At 58.0% G+C, this 17,773-nt stretch overlaps 3 protein-coding genes across 3 annotated transcripts in view; 2 read left to right on the top strand and 1 right to left on the bottom strand.

Annotated features, from left to right (window-relative positions):
- Positions 1-2,543, bottom strand: part of VOLCADRAFT_120451 (uncharacterized protein) — a gene marked incomplete at its 3' end in the record, with an annotated part of 11,004 nt that extends 8,461 nt beyond the window's left edge. The window contains exons 1-2 of the mRNA XM_002947275.1: positions 811-2,543; positions 251-606 (exon numbers count right to left, since the gene is read on the bottom strand). Coding sequence (XP_002947321.1) covers positions 251-606; positions 811-1,710 — 1,256 coding nt within the window. The 5' untranslated portion in view covers positions 1,711-2,543. The remainder of the gene's footprint in view (positions 1-250; positions 607-810) is intronic.
- Positions 2,544-2,655: 112 nt separating this feature from the next.
- VOLCADRAFT_87591 (uncharacterized protein) lies at positions 2,656-6,099 on the top strand (the record flags this gene model as incomplete). The annotated part of the gene is made up of 5 exons (XM_002947414.1): positions 2,656-3,296; positions 3,557-3,794; positions 3,982-4,136; positions 4,533-4,710; positions 4,921-6,099. The coding sequence occupies 5 exons, from the start codon at positions 2,656-2,658 to the stop codon at positions 6,097-6,099; spliced, it is 2,391 nt and encodes a 796-aa protein (XP_002947460.1).
- Positions 6,100-8,056: 1,957 nt separating this feature from the next.
- Positions 8,057-9,399, top strand: VOLCADRAFT_57003 (uncharacterized protein; the record flags this gene model as incomplete). The annotated part of the gene is made up of 4 exons (XM_002947413.1): positions 8,057-8,168; positions 8,340-8,454; positions 8,690-8,691; positions 9,185-9,399. The coding sequence occupies 4 exons, from the start codon at positions 8,057-8,059 to the stop codon at positions 9,397-9,399; spliced, it is 444 nt and encodes a 147-aa protein (XP_002947459.1).
- Positions 9,400-17,773: the final 8,374 nt, after the last annotated feature.

Genomic DNA, 17,773 nt, shown 5'->3' with positions numbered 1-17,773 from the left:
CGCTTTTGCGAAGGAAAATCGTGTACACGAAACAAAGTGAGCTGGGGGCGACACACAAACCAAAGCATTAGGGAGAAAGAAAAACAGGTTTTGGAAAGGAGGGAAAAAACATATTCCAGCTTAACGAAATAGGACAATTTTACGGCGAATACTGCATGCACCGACCAAAATCCCACATCCGAAAATCGCCATCCCGCCCAACTCATCCCAATCCCATCCCAACCCGCCCCGTATCAACCCAAGCTCGCACCTGATGCGTCGGCCGCTGCCGCCACCGCCCCACTCAGAGTCATCGGGTCTGCCATAGCGCCCTCTCCCGCCTCCGCCTCCGCCACCACCTCCTCCAAAGAGCTTCCGCTTCAGCACCCACAGGGCCACCACAGCCACACCGCCCAGCGCCCCGAGCTGCGTCCGCCGCTTCACATCCGCCTTGGACCAGGCATTCGACACGGTGTTCACAAACGTGCGTGGCGCTGCCAACATGTGGTTCGTTGGGTTGGCGGTCACGTTGGAGTTGTTGAACACCACCGCGCCGCCTGCGGCAGGCTCCTGACCCACATGCTTTATCAGCTGGTTGAACAGCAGGTCGTTGGTCTCGCATCGTGTCTGCAGCAACGTGCGGACAGAGAGCGCTTCGTCCTGAAGGGACAGCGGCATTCGACTAATGAAATCATCGCGGAAGATGGCGCCGTAGGTCTCCAGATACATCCGCAGCAACTGGGCGTAGTCTTTGGTCGTGATCGCACGACTGCTGTTGTTGCGCGCTTCCACAAAATCCGCAGTACCGAACTTAGCCAGACACTCGCCCACCATCAAAAGCTGCCGTACAAGGTCTTGTGCCTCGGGGGACTCCCAGGCGGGGTCTGCTACGTCCTCGGCTGCCGCACGCGGCGTCGTAGCGGGAAGACGCAACGCCTCCCGCATACGACCGAGTGTGGAGAACAGCCGCACAAAGGCCTTGAACCTATCTAGCGGCATCGGACTTTCTGTGGCGGCGAGGAGATCGGTCATGAAGCCGTTGCCGCCGCAACCCAGGGAGAAGGAGCCCGGGGTTAACTGCGAAGGCGAGATGCCACCGGAGGGCTGCGAAGGGACGATGGCCATGCTGTTGTAGCTGGTGTTGCGCTCGCGGAGGCCGGCAGGACCGCTGCTATGGTACGGCTGCAGTACCAAGTCGCCGTTGCGTTGCTGCAGCTGGTGCTGCGCCGAGCCGTGGGAGCTGAGCGGCGCGGGAGCGGATGGCGCGTGGTGGAAGGAGTGCTGTGCCGAAAGAGGGCCGCGGTGGTACTGGCTGCGTTGGGCAGGTACGTCAGAGATGTAGTCAGTACCCACAAGGTCAGATGCGGAGCCGTCGTGAACGGGAGAAAAACCGTCGACCGGCATGCTGCGAAGGCGATGTGCCGACGAATCGGGCGTGGTGCAGCGTGCAGAAAGGTGGCCGTTGGCGGCGCCGTTGCCGTTCGCGGAGCCCGGGTCATCTATGACGGCCATGTAGACGCTGTTGCCGTTGGCCATCGGCCGCTTCATCAAGCGCCAAAACGTGCCTTTATGGAGGAATTTTTCGTGTGTGATAAGGCCCCTGGGCCAGGCGGAGAGGATGTCCTCGAGGCAAAGGTACTCCGGGACGTTTGGGAAGAGGCGCTGCTCGTCGCCGGGTCGGACGTAGCTGTCGGCGATGCGGACTGGGATACGGAGGGCGCCAATTGCCATGGACTTGGTGTTGTGAAGTATGTTTGTGGCGTTAGGCAACGGGAGGAAAACGGGGAAGTGCGGTCGCGTGCGCAGATTGCAACGTTGCAGGCTGCGGAGTCATACTGTGGGAGTAGGGTTGCGCGAAAACAAAAGCTACGGAAGGATTAAAGATTCCCCTAGGAAATATTAAGGCATACAATGCGTGCGGGCCTGAGTTGTCCGAAGCACCGCGAACAAGGCCCAACAAAAAGACACCTCGAAAGGGGGGTTTGCTGACGCAGCAATTTTGGCGGCAGCCACGGCAATTATGGTTCTGCCAAAATGGCAATCTAAACTAACGGCAAATTCCACCTAAAGAAGACTCGGGGGAGGGCCCTAGGCATGAACGCTGATGCACCCACGGTGTACCGAGGTGACTCAGTGATGGATATTCCAGAACGAGGTCAGAAAAGTGCAATGAGTCCTCTGGGAATTCCTATGCATCTCGACCCACCTCAACAAACACGAATAGGTAGCTTCAAACCAAGCCCGGCCGCTGGGCTAGAAGTGTTGCTTGACTCCGCCCAATTCCAAGCGCACTCTAAGTTTAGAAAGCTATTATATGCGTATACTCAGTGTTGTTATGGCCTTACTGAAAAGTGTGGCCAGAGCACATCAGATGCAGGTTAAATCCCTACAGTGACCTAGTAGTGATAAAGGAACTGACGTAAGTCGAGGAACGGATGCTGGCACTCATTGAATACTTTTGGTGGAACCTGCCGTACGGCCTTCTAAAACCGAATTGAGGGACAGAGGGAACGGAGACCTTCGACGGAGATGATGCAATTCGCGGACTTTAAATTTGCTGCAAGTTTTCATTGTACCTAAGTATCCAGCCTGCTAACAATCCAGCGCTCTTTCCAGGCGAAGTGGAGCACGGCCTCCTTTGAAACACAGCTAGATTCACTTACCCTACGCCTGAAGATGGCCGACTGCACGTTAATGGCGTTGCTTCAAGTGACAGGCCAGGCGGACGGCCTTGCTGCCGATGCTCTTGCTAATCTCAGTCATATCCCCTTAATTCAGCACCTCGCAGCGGTCTTAAGCAAGGAGGACAACTACGTCAGCCCAGAGGACTTTGAAATGGCGGAGGTCCAGACAACCTATGAAAACAACCCCGACCTTGCCGACCAGGAAGTCCAGCAGCTGTTAGACCTCCGCCTAAGTAATCCAGAACTCTTCTCGCTTGAACTAGCAGACGAGCCCGAGCTCCGGGAGGTCATCGACGCCATCGCAAAACAGGACGAGCTCATAAAGCAAGGGGACGCGCGCTTGGCCCGTACGCGCGCACACCTGGCCACGCTGCATGAGAACAGCCAAGCCATTCGGCTGCAGCAGCAGCAAGCAGACCAAGGCCTGGCACGAGCCAATCGCGCTGTAGAGCAGCGCACCGCTGCTGCGTCGAGCCGAAACGCCGCTGATAACTGCACCGCGCAGGCGGTCCAGGATTGCGCGCGTCTCATGCAGGACTTGCTGCACAAGTCCGCGGAACGCTGGCTGCTTTTAGCGCACCCACTGGACGAGCTACGCGAAATTGAAAAGGCAATAACTGCCGAGATCTCACGGTAAGTGTATGTGGGTTACACTTACCCCCCCACACACACTGCACACCCTACCCCCCCCCACACACACACTGCACACCCTACCCACACACACCAGCGCCTGAAACAAATCCATCCCCCCCAGGGTCAGGATGGACATGACAGGCGGGTCAACCCGCTCTCCTCCCATCCACGCGCCCGGCCCACAAACCGCCTGTGTCTCTTCCCAACGGCTATACTATGTGTCCAAGTTTACTACACGCTGTCCTCCATCCCCCCCCCAGGGCCAAAGAGCAGCTAAGCCCTGCCGAGCTCGCGCGGCGTCTGGCTGAGCAGCAGGCCTCCCAGGGCGCCCTCCCGGATACGCCCTTCGCGCCCAGCGGCACGCGCATGCTGACGGGGTTGGAGCCCGAGCAGTACGCCACGGTGCTGGCGGAGGCGGGGCGCATCGGCACCAGCGGCCGCATGATGCGCGACCGAGTGGAACGGCTGCAGGCGGAGCTGGCGGGACTGCAAAGGCAGGTGGGCTACGGGAGCTCAGGGCCATTAAATTGCTTTTTGCTTCGGAAGAAAGCCAACAGCGCTTTTTTAAACCCGTGGCAATGTCCCCGTCCGCCTTCTCCGCGAGCCCCTCCCCCTGACCGACAGATGGACGCTGGCAGCTCATTCCTTGTTTCCTTGCTTGCATGTGACTTCCTTCTACCCGCAGATAGACCTGCTGCAGCACCTGGCGGACGAGACCGCGGGCGGTGTGACGGCCAGCAGTCTGGGCTGTGTGCTAGGGGACTGGAAGCAGCGGCTGGACCCGGAGGCTGAGGCTCGGCTGAGGGCCGAGACGGAGATGCTGGAGGAGCAGCTGAGAAGGTGAGGGCCAAGGGGGGGTTAAGGGTGAAGAACCGGGACGAAGAAGAGGGGTTGGGGGATGGAGAGAGAGGGAGGGAGGGGGGTTACAACGAACCACAGACGACTGACAGCGAGGGGGGATGAATGAGAGAGGGCGATTGATCGATGAGCAAGCAAGGAGCGAGGAGCCGCATGGTGGGATAGATGCGCACGGATACGGTGGCCGGACGTTGTGATGGACAAAGGGATGGCACGACAGCGCGATTACCGGATCCACTGAATCCATCAGTTCCGTCCTTAGCTTCATCCATGAGGTTTCCAGCCCCTTTTAACAACCCCCCACTCTACACTACTCTTATCCTCAACCCTCTGATACGTGCCCTGGCCTATCCGATGAAATCAAACCGTCGTGGATAGCCTGCATGACGGGGAGCAGCGGCAGACACTGCTGGACCAGCTCGCCGCCGTGTTCACGGCGCAGGTGAAGCGGGCGCTGTGGCTGCTGCGGCACCAGCAGCTGGGCTACATGACACAGCTGCAGCGGCAGCTGCTGGAGGTGCTGCTGCAGCAGTGGTCACGGACGGAGGTCGTCCAGGTGGAAGCGGGGGGGGGGGTCGGGGGGGCCAGGTCCAATCATCTCGCTGCACGGGTTCGGGAACTTACTGTTCAGTTTATTTATTCCTTCCTCCCTTTCACCTTCACTCTCACCTTCCTCCTGTTCCCAACATAGGCGGATGTGCTCATGTCTGTTGTCCGTGATTTAAATTGTCTTATCTTGTCCTGTCTGTTCCACCTATCGCAATAGGTGATTCGCGCGGAGGAGCGGCGCACCCTGCAGGACCTGTACATCTCCCTGGGCGCCGTGTGCGGTGAACTGGAGGAGGCCGCCCGTGTTGCCGCGGCCGATGTGGAAGAGTTCCGTTCCCTGTCCTCGGGAGCTGAGGCTCAGGCGCTTCTGGCAACGGACCGCGGACCTCAGGCCCTGCTGGGCGGCGACAACGCGCTGTGCTCCGCGTACACGCTGCTGGACTGCCAGCGACAGCGGTTGCAGCTGCTGCAGGAGCGACACGAGGCAGGCCTGGCGGCGCAGGCGGCCGCGGACGCGGCAGCTGCCACCGCCGCCGGCGGCGCTGCCAGCGGCGGCCTGAGCCAGGGCAAGGACGGCGGCGGCGGTGGGCCAGGTGGCGGTGGAGGTTTCACTGCCACGCAGTCGCTGACGTCGCCGCGAACAGCCGGCAGTGGCGCAGGCGGCGGCTTTGGCGGGGCGGCGGCGGCGGCGGGCGCGGCGGGCAATGCCTTTTTGGATAGCGTACTGTCCGACCCGGCTCATCGAACTGTGTCGAACTTAGCTGCAGGCGTGGACGCGGTGCTAGGCCTTATGGGCCGGTTGGAGCAGCAGGTTCACCACCGAGTGTCAGGCCAGTTGTCCAAATTGGTTTCGGAGGGTCGGCGCCGCGTGGAGGAGTTGCGGCAGATGCTGGCGGGTCCTGCGGGAATGGCGCAATCGCCCCAGCAGCAGCAGCAGCAGCTTCTGGTGCTCGCCAACGACTCGGTGCAGCAGCAGACAACAATACAGAAACAACCGCAGGCGGGGCAGCAGACGACGCAGATGATGGCGTCTGCCGGGCAGCAGTCTTCGACCTCGGCGTCGTCGCGCAGTGGTGTCAGCGGTGGTGGTGGTGGTGGAGGTGGAGGGGGGGGGTCGGCACGGGCAGGGCAGAAGGCACAAGCGTGGCCGGTGCTCCGAGACCAGGCGTTCGAGAACGAGCTTGCGGGCACCAAGGTCGACGTGGAGCGCGTCCTGGCGGACATCCAAGTGTTCGTCTCCCGCCAAAACATGCTGCTGGACAGCCACCGGCGACAGTCGGAGCAGTCCCGATTGGAGCGTGGGGTGCTGGCGGCGTTTTGGAACGCGCCCGAACAGCTGCTGTGTGACGTGCAGGCACTGCGGGACAGGCTCGCAGCGCTGCTTAATTCCCAATAATCATTCGCCATTGCTGACTAGAGGGTGGAACTGAATGGGCGCTAGATAGACGACTTTGGTGTTGCTTCTCTTACTGCGGCGGCCGCGGCGTCTTTGTGCGCGCTCTTTCCCTTCCTCTCTCTTTCTCTCTCTTTCTTTCTTTCGCCCTCCCTCGGGACGGCCGTGCTGACTGGCTGGCCCACGGGTGGCCCTATCCCACCACGCCAAGCGCAGCACCCATGCAGAAAGAGAGGGCACTTTTCATGCGAAATATGCCGTCTCCTCTGCCGTTCCAACTTAAAATTGTGTGATTGATGTGTTTTCAGCTTTTTGGGGTAGCTTGACTGGTATGGAAATCCAGCCTGTACGTGAGGCACAATAATAAAACGGCAGCAGAGGTTTGGGGCGAACACATTATGTCACGCAGTTAATAGTCGGATGATGTCCTGGTAGTGTGCTGAAGTTAAATTGAGTCGTCAGGAGTCGTCAAGCAGTCCAGTTCTGGTGCCGAGCCGGCTCACCGGCTCATGTTCATCAAACTGGTCCGAGGAAAGTCCCCAGTTGGGCGAATTTGACAGGGGTAGCCCCCAGACAGGGGTAGTTAGGCCGGTATAGTGAGGCCCAGGTAGGCAAGGTAGGCAAGGGGCTCAGCTTATTATAGTGTTGGGGAGGGGAAGGGGAGGGGGAAGAGGCTGTCCGCGGGTCCACTGGTGTTGGCTGTGGATCTCCTGATATGAAGGACCTGTGTAGGGCAGAGGACCCGTGGCTCTACGGGGGTTTGCCCTAACGGCTGAGAGATTACACTTATCTGTCAGATTACACTGTACTGCCCGGTAACACGCACACGCACACATACACAAAAACTCTCTCTCCGTTGGGGCTGGGCAGCAGCCCCTGGCCAGTCTCAGGCCGGGATATTTGTACCCTTATACACACATATGTAGACTTTGGCTACTTGTCATAAAGGGTTCGCTGCTCACTGGTAAAGGGTTTTGCTCGGGGGTCCAACCCGGCTTTAATAGATGCAAATATAAGTTACACGATCATAATTGCCGTGCGTCTATTAAGTTTGCCGGACAGAATAAAGGAGTCCTGGCAACGTTTTGACGGTGTATTGCACAAAAAAGGTGTGCCTCGGAGCGTCAATAGAAGGGACCATAGCGTGACTTCGGAGCGAATCCAAAAATGGAATTGCTCTTAACGATTTGCAGTTCTCTGACCCGAAGCGCAACGCAGAGCTTTTCGGACTTTCCGTTGTAGAAGCTTTGAAAAACGATGTCATAGGATCAAGCGTGTCTGGATTCACTCGTCCTGCCACGTATGGCTTTTGCACGATAATTTTGCACGACTGTGTGCCCAGGCAACTGTCGCTGATAAAAAGGCCAAATCTCTGGATCAAAGCAGCACGGGCTGATCTATTCGGATGCCGCAAGCGTACTAACAATACTAAGCAAGCATACTAATACCAGCAAGGGCCCTTTCGAGACGCAGCAAACCAAATGTCTTCTAACTTAAGGTATGGCTGCATTCCTCTTGCTTCGTTGGTGCTTCTGGTGAGCGCTGTATGGCTGTTAGGCCAGCGCTTCGGCCCCGCTGACCCGCAAGCAACGTCCGAACGTAACGCCGGCTTCCGGCAACAAACGCCCTGGGAGACCATGGCAAGTAAGTTGATACATTATTTAGTTCGCTCTATTATTTAAAACAACCTGATATTCAACTTTATGCATGCTCATGCATGCTCATTTGTCGGGCTGCCAATGGCATTCGCGGTCGCCGGGAAGGCGTGATAAAATAAAACAAATCATGATTATCCAAATATTATATTAAATTTCACGGCTTTGTCTTATTGATGCAATTCCACTGCGACAGCGTTGCTTCCGCATCCCGTCACTTGCTGGACCTCGGCAAACCGAATCGCGCGTTCCGCTCTCCCTGCCTGACCATCACGCATCGCGACCCCATTAATTACCCGCCAGACATGGTCTTGACAAACGGGTACTCTCTGGAGGAACACTTTTTGGAAACAGAAGACGGCTATATCCTCCGCTTATTCCGAATAGGATCCGAAATCCAGCTGCCCGGCGATCCCCGTCCGGCCGGACCGTCGTCGTCGTCGTCGTCGTCGCCGTCGTCGCCGTCATTATCAATATCGTCGGACGACCAAACCGCCTCTACCGAAGGCGCAGCCACGACCGCCTCCGAAACCAATCTGGCGTCCACAAGCCCGGCAGTAGGCGCCCAGCCTGTCCTCTCCGTCCCAGCCGGCGGCGGCAAGCCGGTAGTATTCCTTCACCATCCCTTAATGGGCAGTTCAATTGACTTCGTGGCGATGGGTCCGAACCGCAGCTTGGCATTTATACTTGCAGACGCAGGCAAGTCAAAACGGGTATGGAAGGGCAGGATTGACACAGGATATCCAACACATCCACCGCGTCCTGACTTGCCCATTTCCGCACGCACATACAATAACACGCCCATGAACTTTCCTTGAATGGCAGAAGAGTTTTTAAACATGGATTACTTCGCACACGTTGCAGCAGTCGCGACTTAGAAAGTTCTTCTCAAACAGGCAAACGGCAGCAGCAGGGCCAGGGACTTAGGGCAGGAGTAGCAGTCAGGAGAAGAACATACCTATGTATGTATGTGTGTGTTATAAAGGTTTGAAGAGCCCACCTGGCAGCCAGGTAACTTGGAAACCTCGGGGGACTCGGGGACTTTGGAACTGCTGTAAAAGACAAATGTGTGTGTGGCAATACCGGCAGTGCGTGCATATGTACGTCCACGTCCCGCATTCCACACACCCCGGGAAACGGAAAGCGCTTGGCCCCAAAGACCTCCCCAACAAAATCCCTCCCAACCCGTCCACCCCTCCCACCCCCTTCCACACCTCTCATTCCTTTTCCACTCCTTCGTTCCCTTTCCCGCTCTGGCTCCCTTTCCCTTACTTCTTGCCTCCTCATCCCTTTGCTCATCCCCTAAGTCCACTCCCAGCTTTATATCACATCCATCCATCCATCCACCCGCCAACGCCACCCATCCTTACAGAGCACGTACCATGGGCTACAACACCTTCTGCCCCCCTCCATCCATCCATCCTCGCCTCCAGGTTACGATGTCTGGCTCGCTAACGTCCGCGGCAACCGCTTCTCTCGCAACCATTCCCGGCTGGATCCCGATGCGCCGTCCGACGTGGCGTCATTCTGGTCTTTCAGTTGGGACGAGCATGCATCCTTGGACCTGCCTGCCTCGCTGGACTTGGTTGCGCAAGTGACGGGCCAGGACACCGACATGCTGTTCGTGGGATATTCCCAGGCAAGATGAAGAGGCAAGAGGGACAAAGAGGGGGTTCGTATGGGGGGAGAGAGAGAGAGAGAGAGAGAGAGATGAGACGAAAGGGAGAGAGGGAGAGGGAAGGAGAGGAAAGGGAGTTGAAACGGGAGAGGGGGAGGAGCGCTGATTGCTGTGAACGGCGAAGGAAGCGGTCCGGGTAGGACATGTGTGGTGTGCGTGTGTGTCTGTGTGTGTATATGTCTGTGTGTCTGTGTGTGTATATGTCTGTATGTGTGTTGCGGGACTGCGCTGCCCTGTGGTGAAACACCACAGCCGTGCACCGTGTACGAGGACGTGTACGAGTCCCCACCCTCTCTCCTCTCCTCTCCCTCTCTCCCCTCCCCCCCCCTCTGCCCCCCCCCTTTCAGGGCACCACCGTGGGCTTGGCCGCCCTGGCCTCTCAGCCCCGGGTCGCCAGGCGGGTGGCGGCCGCCGTGCTGCTGGCTCCAGTCGCCTTCGCCAGCCACATCACCAGTCCCGTGTTCAAGATGATGGCTAAGGGGCACCTGGACCTGGTTGGTGCCGCTGCTCCTCCCCTCGGAGGAAGGGGGTTGAGAGGGGCCTTTGGACCAGGCAGCGCACCATGGGGTGCTCATCAGGGTGCTCGTGGTTCCCAGGACTTTTTCTATGTTAATAATTATGGGCTCAGGAAGAATACACGGAAAGCATAACCCGGGAGTTGGCGGGGAGTTGGGATGCCGGAGATTTGGGCTCCTGAGGATCTGAGGCGCTGGGCTAATCAGATCCGTCCACGGCGTATCCTGGAGAGTTGTAACGGCGTCGCGCACACGTCATTCCGTACACGTCACGCCACGTACATCAGCCTGCCGGCCGCCACGACAACGAACTCAACCGCCCGCCCATCACGGTATCGCACCGGACATCCCCCTGACACTTCCTCCTCCCCACTGTCCACATCCTCTCCCCAGTCACATCCTCCCCCCCACACACACATTCTTACCCCCGCCACAACTCCCCCACACGCACATCCTCCCCCACACGCACATCATCCCCCCCCACGTCTTATATAAATACATTACCCCGCGCCTCTCAGCCCACTCCATCCCCTCCCCTCGCTTTTACCATCTTCCCGCACCTCCCCAACATCCTTGAGCCCTAGACCTCTAAAAACAACCAAAACCGCATGCCTTCTTTATCTCCCCCTCTTCATCCACAGCTCTTCCGCCTGGCGGGTCTTCACGAGTACGGCGGCCACTCTCCCGCGGTCGCGGAGCTGTCCGCGGACTTCTGCGGGCGCTACCCCCGGCCCTGCACGGCATATCTGGAGCTGCTGTGCGGCACCAACCCCCACGGTAACGTGGACCCGGGGCTGCTGCCCACCATCATGAGGAGCCTGCCCTCCGGCACCAGCGTGCAGAACATGGCGCACTGGGGCCAGGTAGGTCAGTCTCTGAAGAGGGGGAGGAGGGGGAGGAGAGGGAGGAGGGGGAGGAGGGGGAGGAGGGGGAGGAGGGGGAGGAGGGGGAGGAGGGGCAGGAGGGGCAGGAGGAGGAGGAGGAGGAGGAGGAGGAAGGGGAGAGCACCGACCCTTTTTTTTCCCCGAGGGCTTCCCTCTTCGTTTTATTCTCCTTTTTGCATATTTTGTCCAAATTGATCTTCTATATTTTACATGTAAGAATTTTGCATTCATGTGCCGCTTGTCCGTGTCTGTGTTTTGATGTTCTTCCCCACCTTTCCTGACGACTGTATGTAGGTCGTCCGCTCATCTGATCCGATGCGGCTGCCGTACTACGACTATGGCACGGATTGTGGCAAGGCTGGTAGGTCACATGATTGCTGTCGCTGCAGCGGCAGATAGCCTCTGCGGGTGAGAGAAGCGATAGACAGCGCAAGAAACCTAAACCGGTTCAGGTTTGAGGCCACACAGGCTAGCACGGCTCTGTACCCTCAATCACCCCATCCAAATCCAGCAGCTAACTACCTAACTACCTAACCACCTAACTCCGCCACCACCAGACCCAGCCCCGAGGGCGGCCACAACCGCCGCCATAACCACGTCGGTTTCGGAGCGCACCGGCGGCGAATACGCCTGCAATCAGGCCGCTTACAACTCCACCCGCCCGCCCAGCTACCCCCTGGGCTCCATCACCACACCCCTGGCGATCTTCACGGGGGGCCGTGACGCGCTGGCGGACCCCGTGGATGTGGCCTTGCTGCTCAGTGCGCTGCAGAGGAGCTCCGAGCCGAGGACAGGTCGAGAAGGAGGTGGAGGTGGAGGTGTTGTGCGGTTGCATCATGACGAGCCGGACTACGGCCATCTGGATTTTGGTAGGAGGGAAGGGGGCTTCGGTGGGGCGGCCAAGCTTTCAAGTTGGCCGTGCGTGTGGGGAAGGGGGAGGGGAAGGGGGAGGGGGGAGGGGGCAAACGACACGCCCACCTGCAAGGGCGAACGTGAGGGGTTTTGTGGGGGGATGTGTATGGGGCTTACGAAGGTGGGGGGCCGGGGCTGGAGTGTAGGGAGTGTGCGCAGGGAAGGGGAAGGGGGAGGTCCATTCCGGGGAGGTCTAGCAATAGGTGTGTGAGGGAGTGTGGGGGATGTGGGGGTGGGGGTTGTGGGAGATTGTGTGTGGGGAGTTGCAGCCGCGCACTTGCCCGCCGAACTTTGGCTCGTGCAGATGGGTTCTTGAGAACAACATGGCGCACAAACTTGCGCCCTGCCGTCAGGTGATGACCATGAAACCGGTTCATCTTCCTCCCCACAAGATCAACGTGTTGCAGGTTCTTAATCTTTCCTGTATTACCATCACGCCGAATACGTACTGCTGCACACACACATCCACACACCCACACAGCGCGTTCATTCTCATTTTTTTGTACCTTGATTTGCCCCTGCCCGCCTGCCTGCCTGTTTCCCTTCCGCCGACCCCCAATGTCCCCCCACCCCGGCCCCCACCCCTCTGTGTGTGTGTGTGCGTGTGTGTGTGTGTGTGTGTGTGTTTCGCCGGCCCCTAGGTGTGGGTCACGACGCGGCCGATCGGATATATCCCCTGGTTCTGGCCTTCCTCCGGGACTTCACCGCAAAGGGGGGAGGGAAACCACACGATGCCACGGCTGCTGCTGCTGCTGCGGCTGCTGCCGCTCGGTCGGTCTAGGACCTCCTAGTCGACCTCGGCGAGCAGCAGCAGGGGCCCGTCCCCAGCTGGACCATGTAGGCGGAAGAGGAGGAGATAGCCGCGGACTCCAACAGACAGACCAGGGGTACCTTAGAGGCGGTAAAGGTTCACAAGGGTGGCAGCAACGTCGCAACACATCGATGGAAATCGGACGGCAGGCGGAAACCCCGGACCGCAGCGCACAGTGTGTGTGGCTTCCATCAGGCTCCGGGGGGAAGACGGGCGGCGGTGACGGTGATGGTGATCGTGGTAGCTGTTGTGCTAGTGGACTACTGCGATGAATGCGACCAATTGCGACCGGCTGGCCGAACGGCCCTGCACTGCACTGCACTGCCTGCTGCCGCACCCGCCGGGTATGCAGCCGCCAGGCAGACGCTGCAATACAGTACAGAAAGGAGTTTGGGGACGGTTGGCTGCTGACTGGGGAGGTGGTGTAGAGTCGGCGACGCCCCTGCTGCTGTTGACCGTCGAGAGACCCACTTCGTGATCGCGCACGTGTTTTTTGTCTGTTCGTTTCTGCGTGTTTCGTATGACTGGGGAAGCGTGACTGACGTAAGGAGGTCTGTTACCTCGGCGTTAAGGCTATTGCGTACACAACACCGCATGAGCGTGTCTTGCAGTGTCTCGGCGTAAAGGGTTAATCTGGGTCCGTGTTTTTTTTCGTGTTTAGGAAGTCGGTTGCGATCTGGTGGATGCGGAACTTGTACAGGCGCCCTACGGACGGAACCAGCGATCCTATACAGGACATACAGCTCCATAGTCCACTCGCTTGTGACAGGCTGCTTGATACATTCATGGCTTAAATTGCATTTTTATTGGCATTTATTCGCGCGCTCGGGTTTCGTTCTGCAAGTCGGGATGCTGGCGTGCACGCTGGGGGACGCGTGTGTGATTGTGTGTGATTGTGTTTTTTTTTGGAACGTGGCAGGTCAGGTCGGGTGCAGGATTTGTACTCATATGGGATCGTGTTGTACCCTCTTGTTATTTATTATCAATATCAATATCAATATTAATATTATCGTCTGCGCCGAGCGAAGAAGGATTATGGTCGGGGTTCGTAAGGCTGGAGTACAGGCCGTCGCATGATAGTTGCTGGCTAGCTGCTATTAGAGCTAGCGTATGTGGCCCGGTGAGCCTCAAACTTCCGTTGGCGTGGATGGTGGTGGTGGCGGTTGCGGAGGTGCTGGTGGTTGCACTCGCTGGTGGTGACTGTCTGGCTACCAGCTGCTTTGCATGTGTCAGTTGGTGTTTCGGTTGCGAGCTAGAGGCATGGTCATGCTTGCAACACGTGACGTTTACTTTTCCATGCACAATTCTTATGAAGCAAGTGACATTGTGAAAGGTGCAGCAAAGGCCACTTCGTCTGCTGCATACAGTTCGTCGGGGTATATAATTCGCTCAAATCTGCTCCATGACCTTTCTCTGTGCGATGTGTTAAATCAAAATTTTAGATTTTTTCGGCTTGTCATCACCATTACTGGACAACCCTGAATGTTTCACATGGATAAATACCGGTATGCGAAGCGATAGATAGGTACCCGTGTCGTTGATGCTGCATATCGACCCCTTTCGTATTATTAGCTGCATGAAAAGGTCCCATCATGATTTTAGCTCATTTGCATCGCGGTCCCCAGAAAACGCCCTGTGCCAAGACATCCGACGTAATTGGCTAGCCATGCGTGACAGAATGATGCTCAGAAATTCCACCCAGGTCAACCAAGGCCCATTGGAAACCCTAAGTTCCCATTAGATGTACGTATGGAACACGTCACCAAATGTATACTGCATGCAACGCACGCTGACTTCTATTTAGTGAGCTTGCACGTTTGTGATGCACATTTGCTCTAAGTTTACCACATATATTTATTATGATCATATTGTGGAGAAACCCAAGGAAAGCGCAATGGAATTAAGGAGTCGTACAGTGTTTCAGTCAACAATCGCCGGTCCTAGAGTCGTGTTGCTTTCACAATGCGCTAATCATGTTTCACGTGGTGCTTAGCACGTTCCAACCAAAGCAACTATTAAACCTGCTGCTCAGCCGTCGGGAGCCTTGCCATAGAAATCGAGTCAAAACGAACGACTATCCTACCGACATATTGCGCAGACTCCTAAGTATCTGCCATTTAAGTTTTATGCCTTGGATTTCAGTTTAGGACACGCGGTCGAGAGGCCCGAGCTCCAACGGCCGCGCTGGACCGAAGGCTTCTCCTTGAACGCATACAATGTATCTAAGCATGAACCTTTAGTAGCTGCTGGCCATCGTCCTGCCCGGCTGCTGGGCGGTCATGGCCCAACCGGTTGCGTCGTTACCTCCATTCCCATCTCCATCGCCGTCTTTGGCTCCCGAGGAGGCGGAAAAGTCTTCAAAAGGGTTATGGTACGTTGGCGCTATTATCAATGTGGTAAGTTACAGCAAGTTATTATGTTCTGGAGTACGAATCCCCTTGGTTACCTGTTCTTGGCACTGCCGCGCAGGTGGGAAGCGTGTCCATCAATCTTGGCATGGTAAGCAGATGCCACCGCCCCAGGTTCATCGGCAGCATCACAGTGTCAATAAACACCTGTTGACTGCGTTGCCGCCCCCAGAACCTCATCAAGCTGGGGCACACGAAGCGGGCGCAGCTGGACGTGCCCGAGGAGGAAAAGCCGCCGATCCGCAAATTCAAAACCTGGGCAATCGGCATCACCATTTTCATCACAGGCAACATATTAAACTTCGTATCCTTCGGTGAGATACAAAACCCCGCACCAAACCCCCGGCCCTATAATACTTAATCGCCATACCGTCTGCAGCTCAAAATCCTTAGATTCGTCGAGCCCAGAATTAGATCCCCTCCCTCCCTCCCTCGCCCGTTCCCTCCCTCCCTTCCTCCCTTCCTGCCTCACCCCCTCCCTCCCGCAGCCTTCGCTGCCCAATCGCTTCTGGCGGCGCTAGGTAGTCTGCAGCTCGTGTGTAACGTGTTCTTCGCCTACTTTGTGAACCACGAGACGGTGAGGCAAGAGGTGCAGGCTGAAGGCCGGGGACGGCCGGGGAGGGAGGGGACGACCGGGGAGGGAGGGGACCGGATCGGGATGTGAAGTAACCGCTACTACTGGTCCCACACCAAGTTTCCATAACGTAACGCAAAGAGACCGAACCAAAGGGCACATCGCCTGTCGCTGTAATAGACACACATAGCCTGGAACGGAAGAACAAGTGGTCCGTACCGGCACCGGCACGCACAACACCTCAGCAAGCTCGCTACGACTAAGGCCGGACTACCAGTGCTGGTGCCAACAGGGGGTTTCGCCGATATATGGCTCCTCTGTGGATGACCCCCTCGTGCCTACAGATACCGGCGTACTGGTGTTGCCTCGTGGGAGGGAGGGTGGGTGGGTGTGTAGGGCCGGGTCCGGCGCCACACCCCTGGCCGTGCCGGGTGCACCTACGTTGAAAGGGACAGCCCTTGGGGGGGGGGGGAAGAAGGGACCGTGGAGGAGCTGCAGCTGGTGCAGCTGGTGCAGCTGAAGAAAAGGGGGGAGGGGGAGGAGGGGGCTCTGCGTGTGGGAAGGGAAGGGAAGGGAAAGGTAGCGGGATCGGCAGCGGTGGCGGGGGTGGCTCGGCTCCGGAACCAGCTGACCTGCCGCCTGAGAGTGGGGCTGGGTGCAGCAGTAGCAAGTGGGGAGGCTCCTCCTGACCCCGGGGGGGCAAGTACGGCAAGGCACAGCATGGCAGATGAACCCCCCTGGAGGCCCACGTGTAGGCTGATCCTCCGAAACCAAACTCAGACGCTGGAGGTTGCTTTGGATCGTGCAGCTGGGGAGTTGGCGGAGGGGTTAGGATGGACATACATACATGCCTATATATACATACAGCCAAACCTAGACGGCCAAAGATGGAAAGGGAAGAGAGAAGAAGGCGGCGCATGGCCGTGGCGGCGGTGTATAATGTGTTTGTGTGTGTGGGGAGAGAACCCCGGGGCTGGTTGATATGGGTGGAGGGGGTTGGAGACGGAGGCGCTCCTGCGTCTCCCCGTGGTGGGATAGGATGGTGCGGGTGGGCGAGTGGGCCCCCGGAGAACGGGGTGGCGCTGTCGGGTGTCAGCAGGCTGGCCGGTAGGCCGGCAGGCAGCTAGGGGGGACTGAAGTCATTGAGGTGGGTTTAGAGTTAGGGAGGGGTACTGAGGGCCCACTTAGGGGGTCGAGGGGAGTAGGGCAGAGTGGGGCTGCCAGGGAAGAGCGAGAGGAGAGGGGAGGAGAGGGGGCTGTGTTGATGTGGAGATGAGACTCGGGCCCCCGCAACCCTGGGAGTGTGGGTTGTGCATGTGTATGTGTGTCGTGAATGCGGTTGGTGGTTGGCGGTTGGTGGGTTGCAAGTGGGGACCGTTGCCACTAGTCCCGCTGCGCCGTATACACCGCCATGAGTCCGTTAGTCACCACTAACCCGCTTGTGAGATGGCGGGGCCCACCGTATGTATGTATGTGTTATTATCGCACTTGTCTGTTCACCTGCCCCCTAACACCTACCCACCCACCCACCACACACCCTGGCAGCAGCTTCACTCGTTTGTGGTTCGTCTTTCCCCCCCCCACCACACACACACAGGTGACCAAGCTCATCATCTTATCCACGTGCTGCATCATCGGCGGCTGTGTGTTGCTTGTGATCTTTGGGAATCAGAGCTCCGAAACCTACACTGTGGACCAGCTCATTCACTTTTATACTCTGTGAGTCGAAGTGAAGTGAAGGAAGCGAAAGGGGGTCTGTTGCGGACGGAGACGAGGATGAGGATGCTGTGCGGTCTCACCTCCGCGGACCGGTGTCCCGTGTCGTATTCCTACGCAACATGTACTGGTCTGAGCTGCCGTACAGCGCTCGGGAGGGGCCAAAGGGGGTGGAAAGGAAATGACAAGAAAAAGGTTGTGTACGGGAGATCTGGTCGAGCTTGGAACCCCAGCCTTCTCTCCCCTCAACCCTCCTCGCGCTGAGTTACCGGTACGTTTCCCCCTCCCCCCACTTCACGGCCACCTTCTTTCCCACCTCCCTATACCCCGCATATCTGTGTTTGTGTGTGGAGGGGGAAATTGCGAGAGCTCAGGAAACAGCCGGCCTGTGTGTGTGTGCGGGGGGGGGCCCGTGCAGCTCCGAAAGCGCATGGACATCACCTACCTGCGGCTTCACCATGTATTGCTTTCGCCCTCCTCTTCCCCCTCCCCCCACCCCGGCTCCCCCCCGGCCGCAGTCCCGC

The sequence above is a fragment of the Volvox carteri genome (assembly GCF_000143455.1).
Source record: "Volvox carteri f. nagariensis unplaced genomic scaffold VOLCAscaffold_6, whole genome shotgun sequence".
Classification (NCBI taxonomy): Eukaryota; Viridiplantae; Chlorophyta; class Chlorophyceae; order Chlamydomonadales; family Volvocaceae; genus Volvox; species Volvox carteri.
This window is presented reverse-complemented; position numbering and strand designations above follow the sequence as displayed.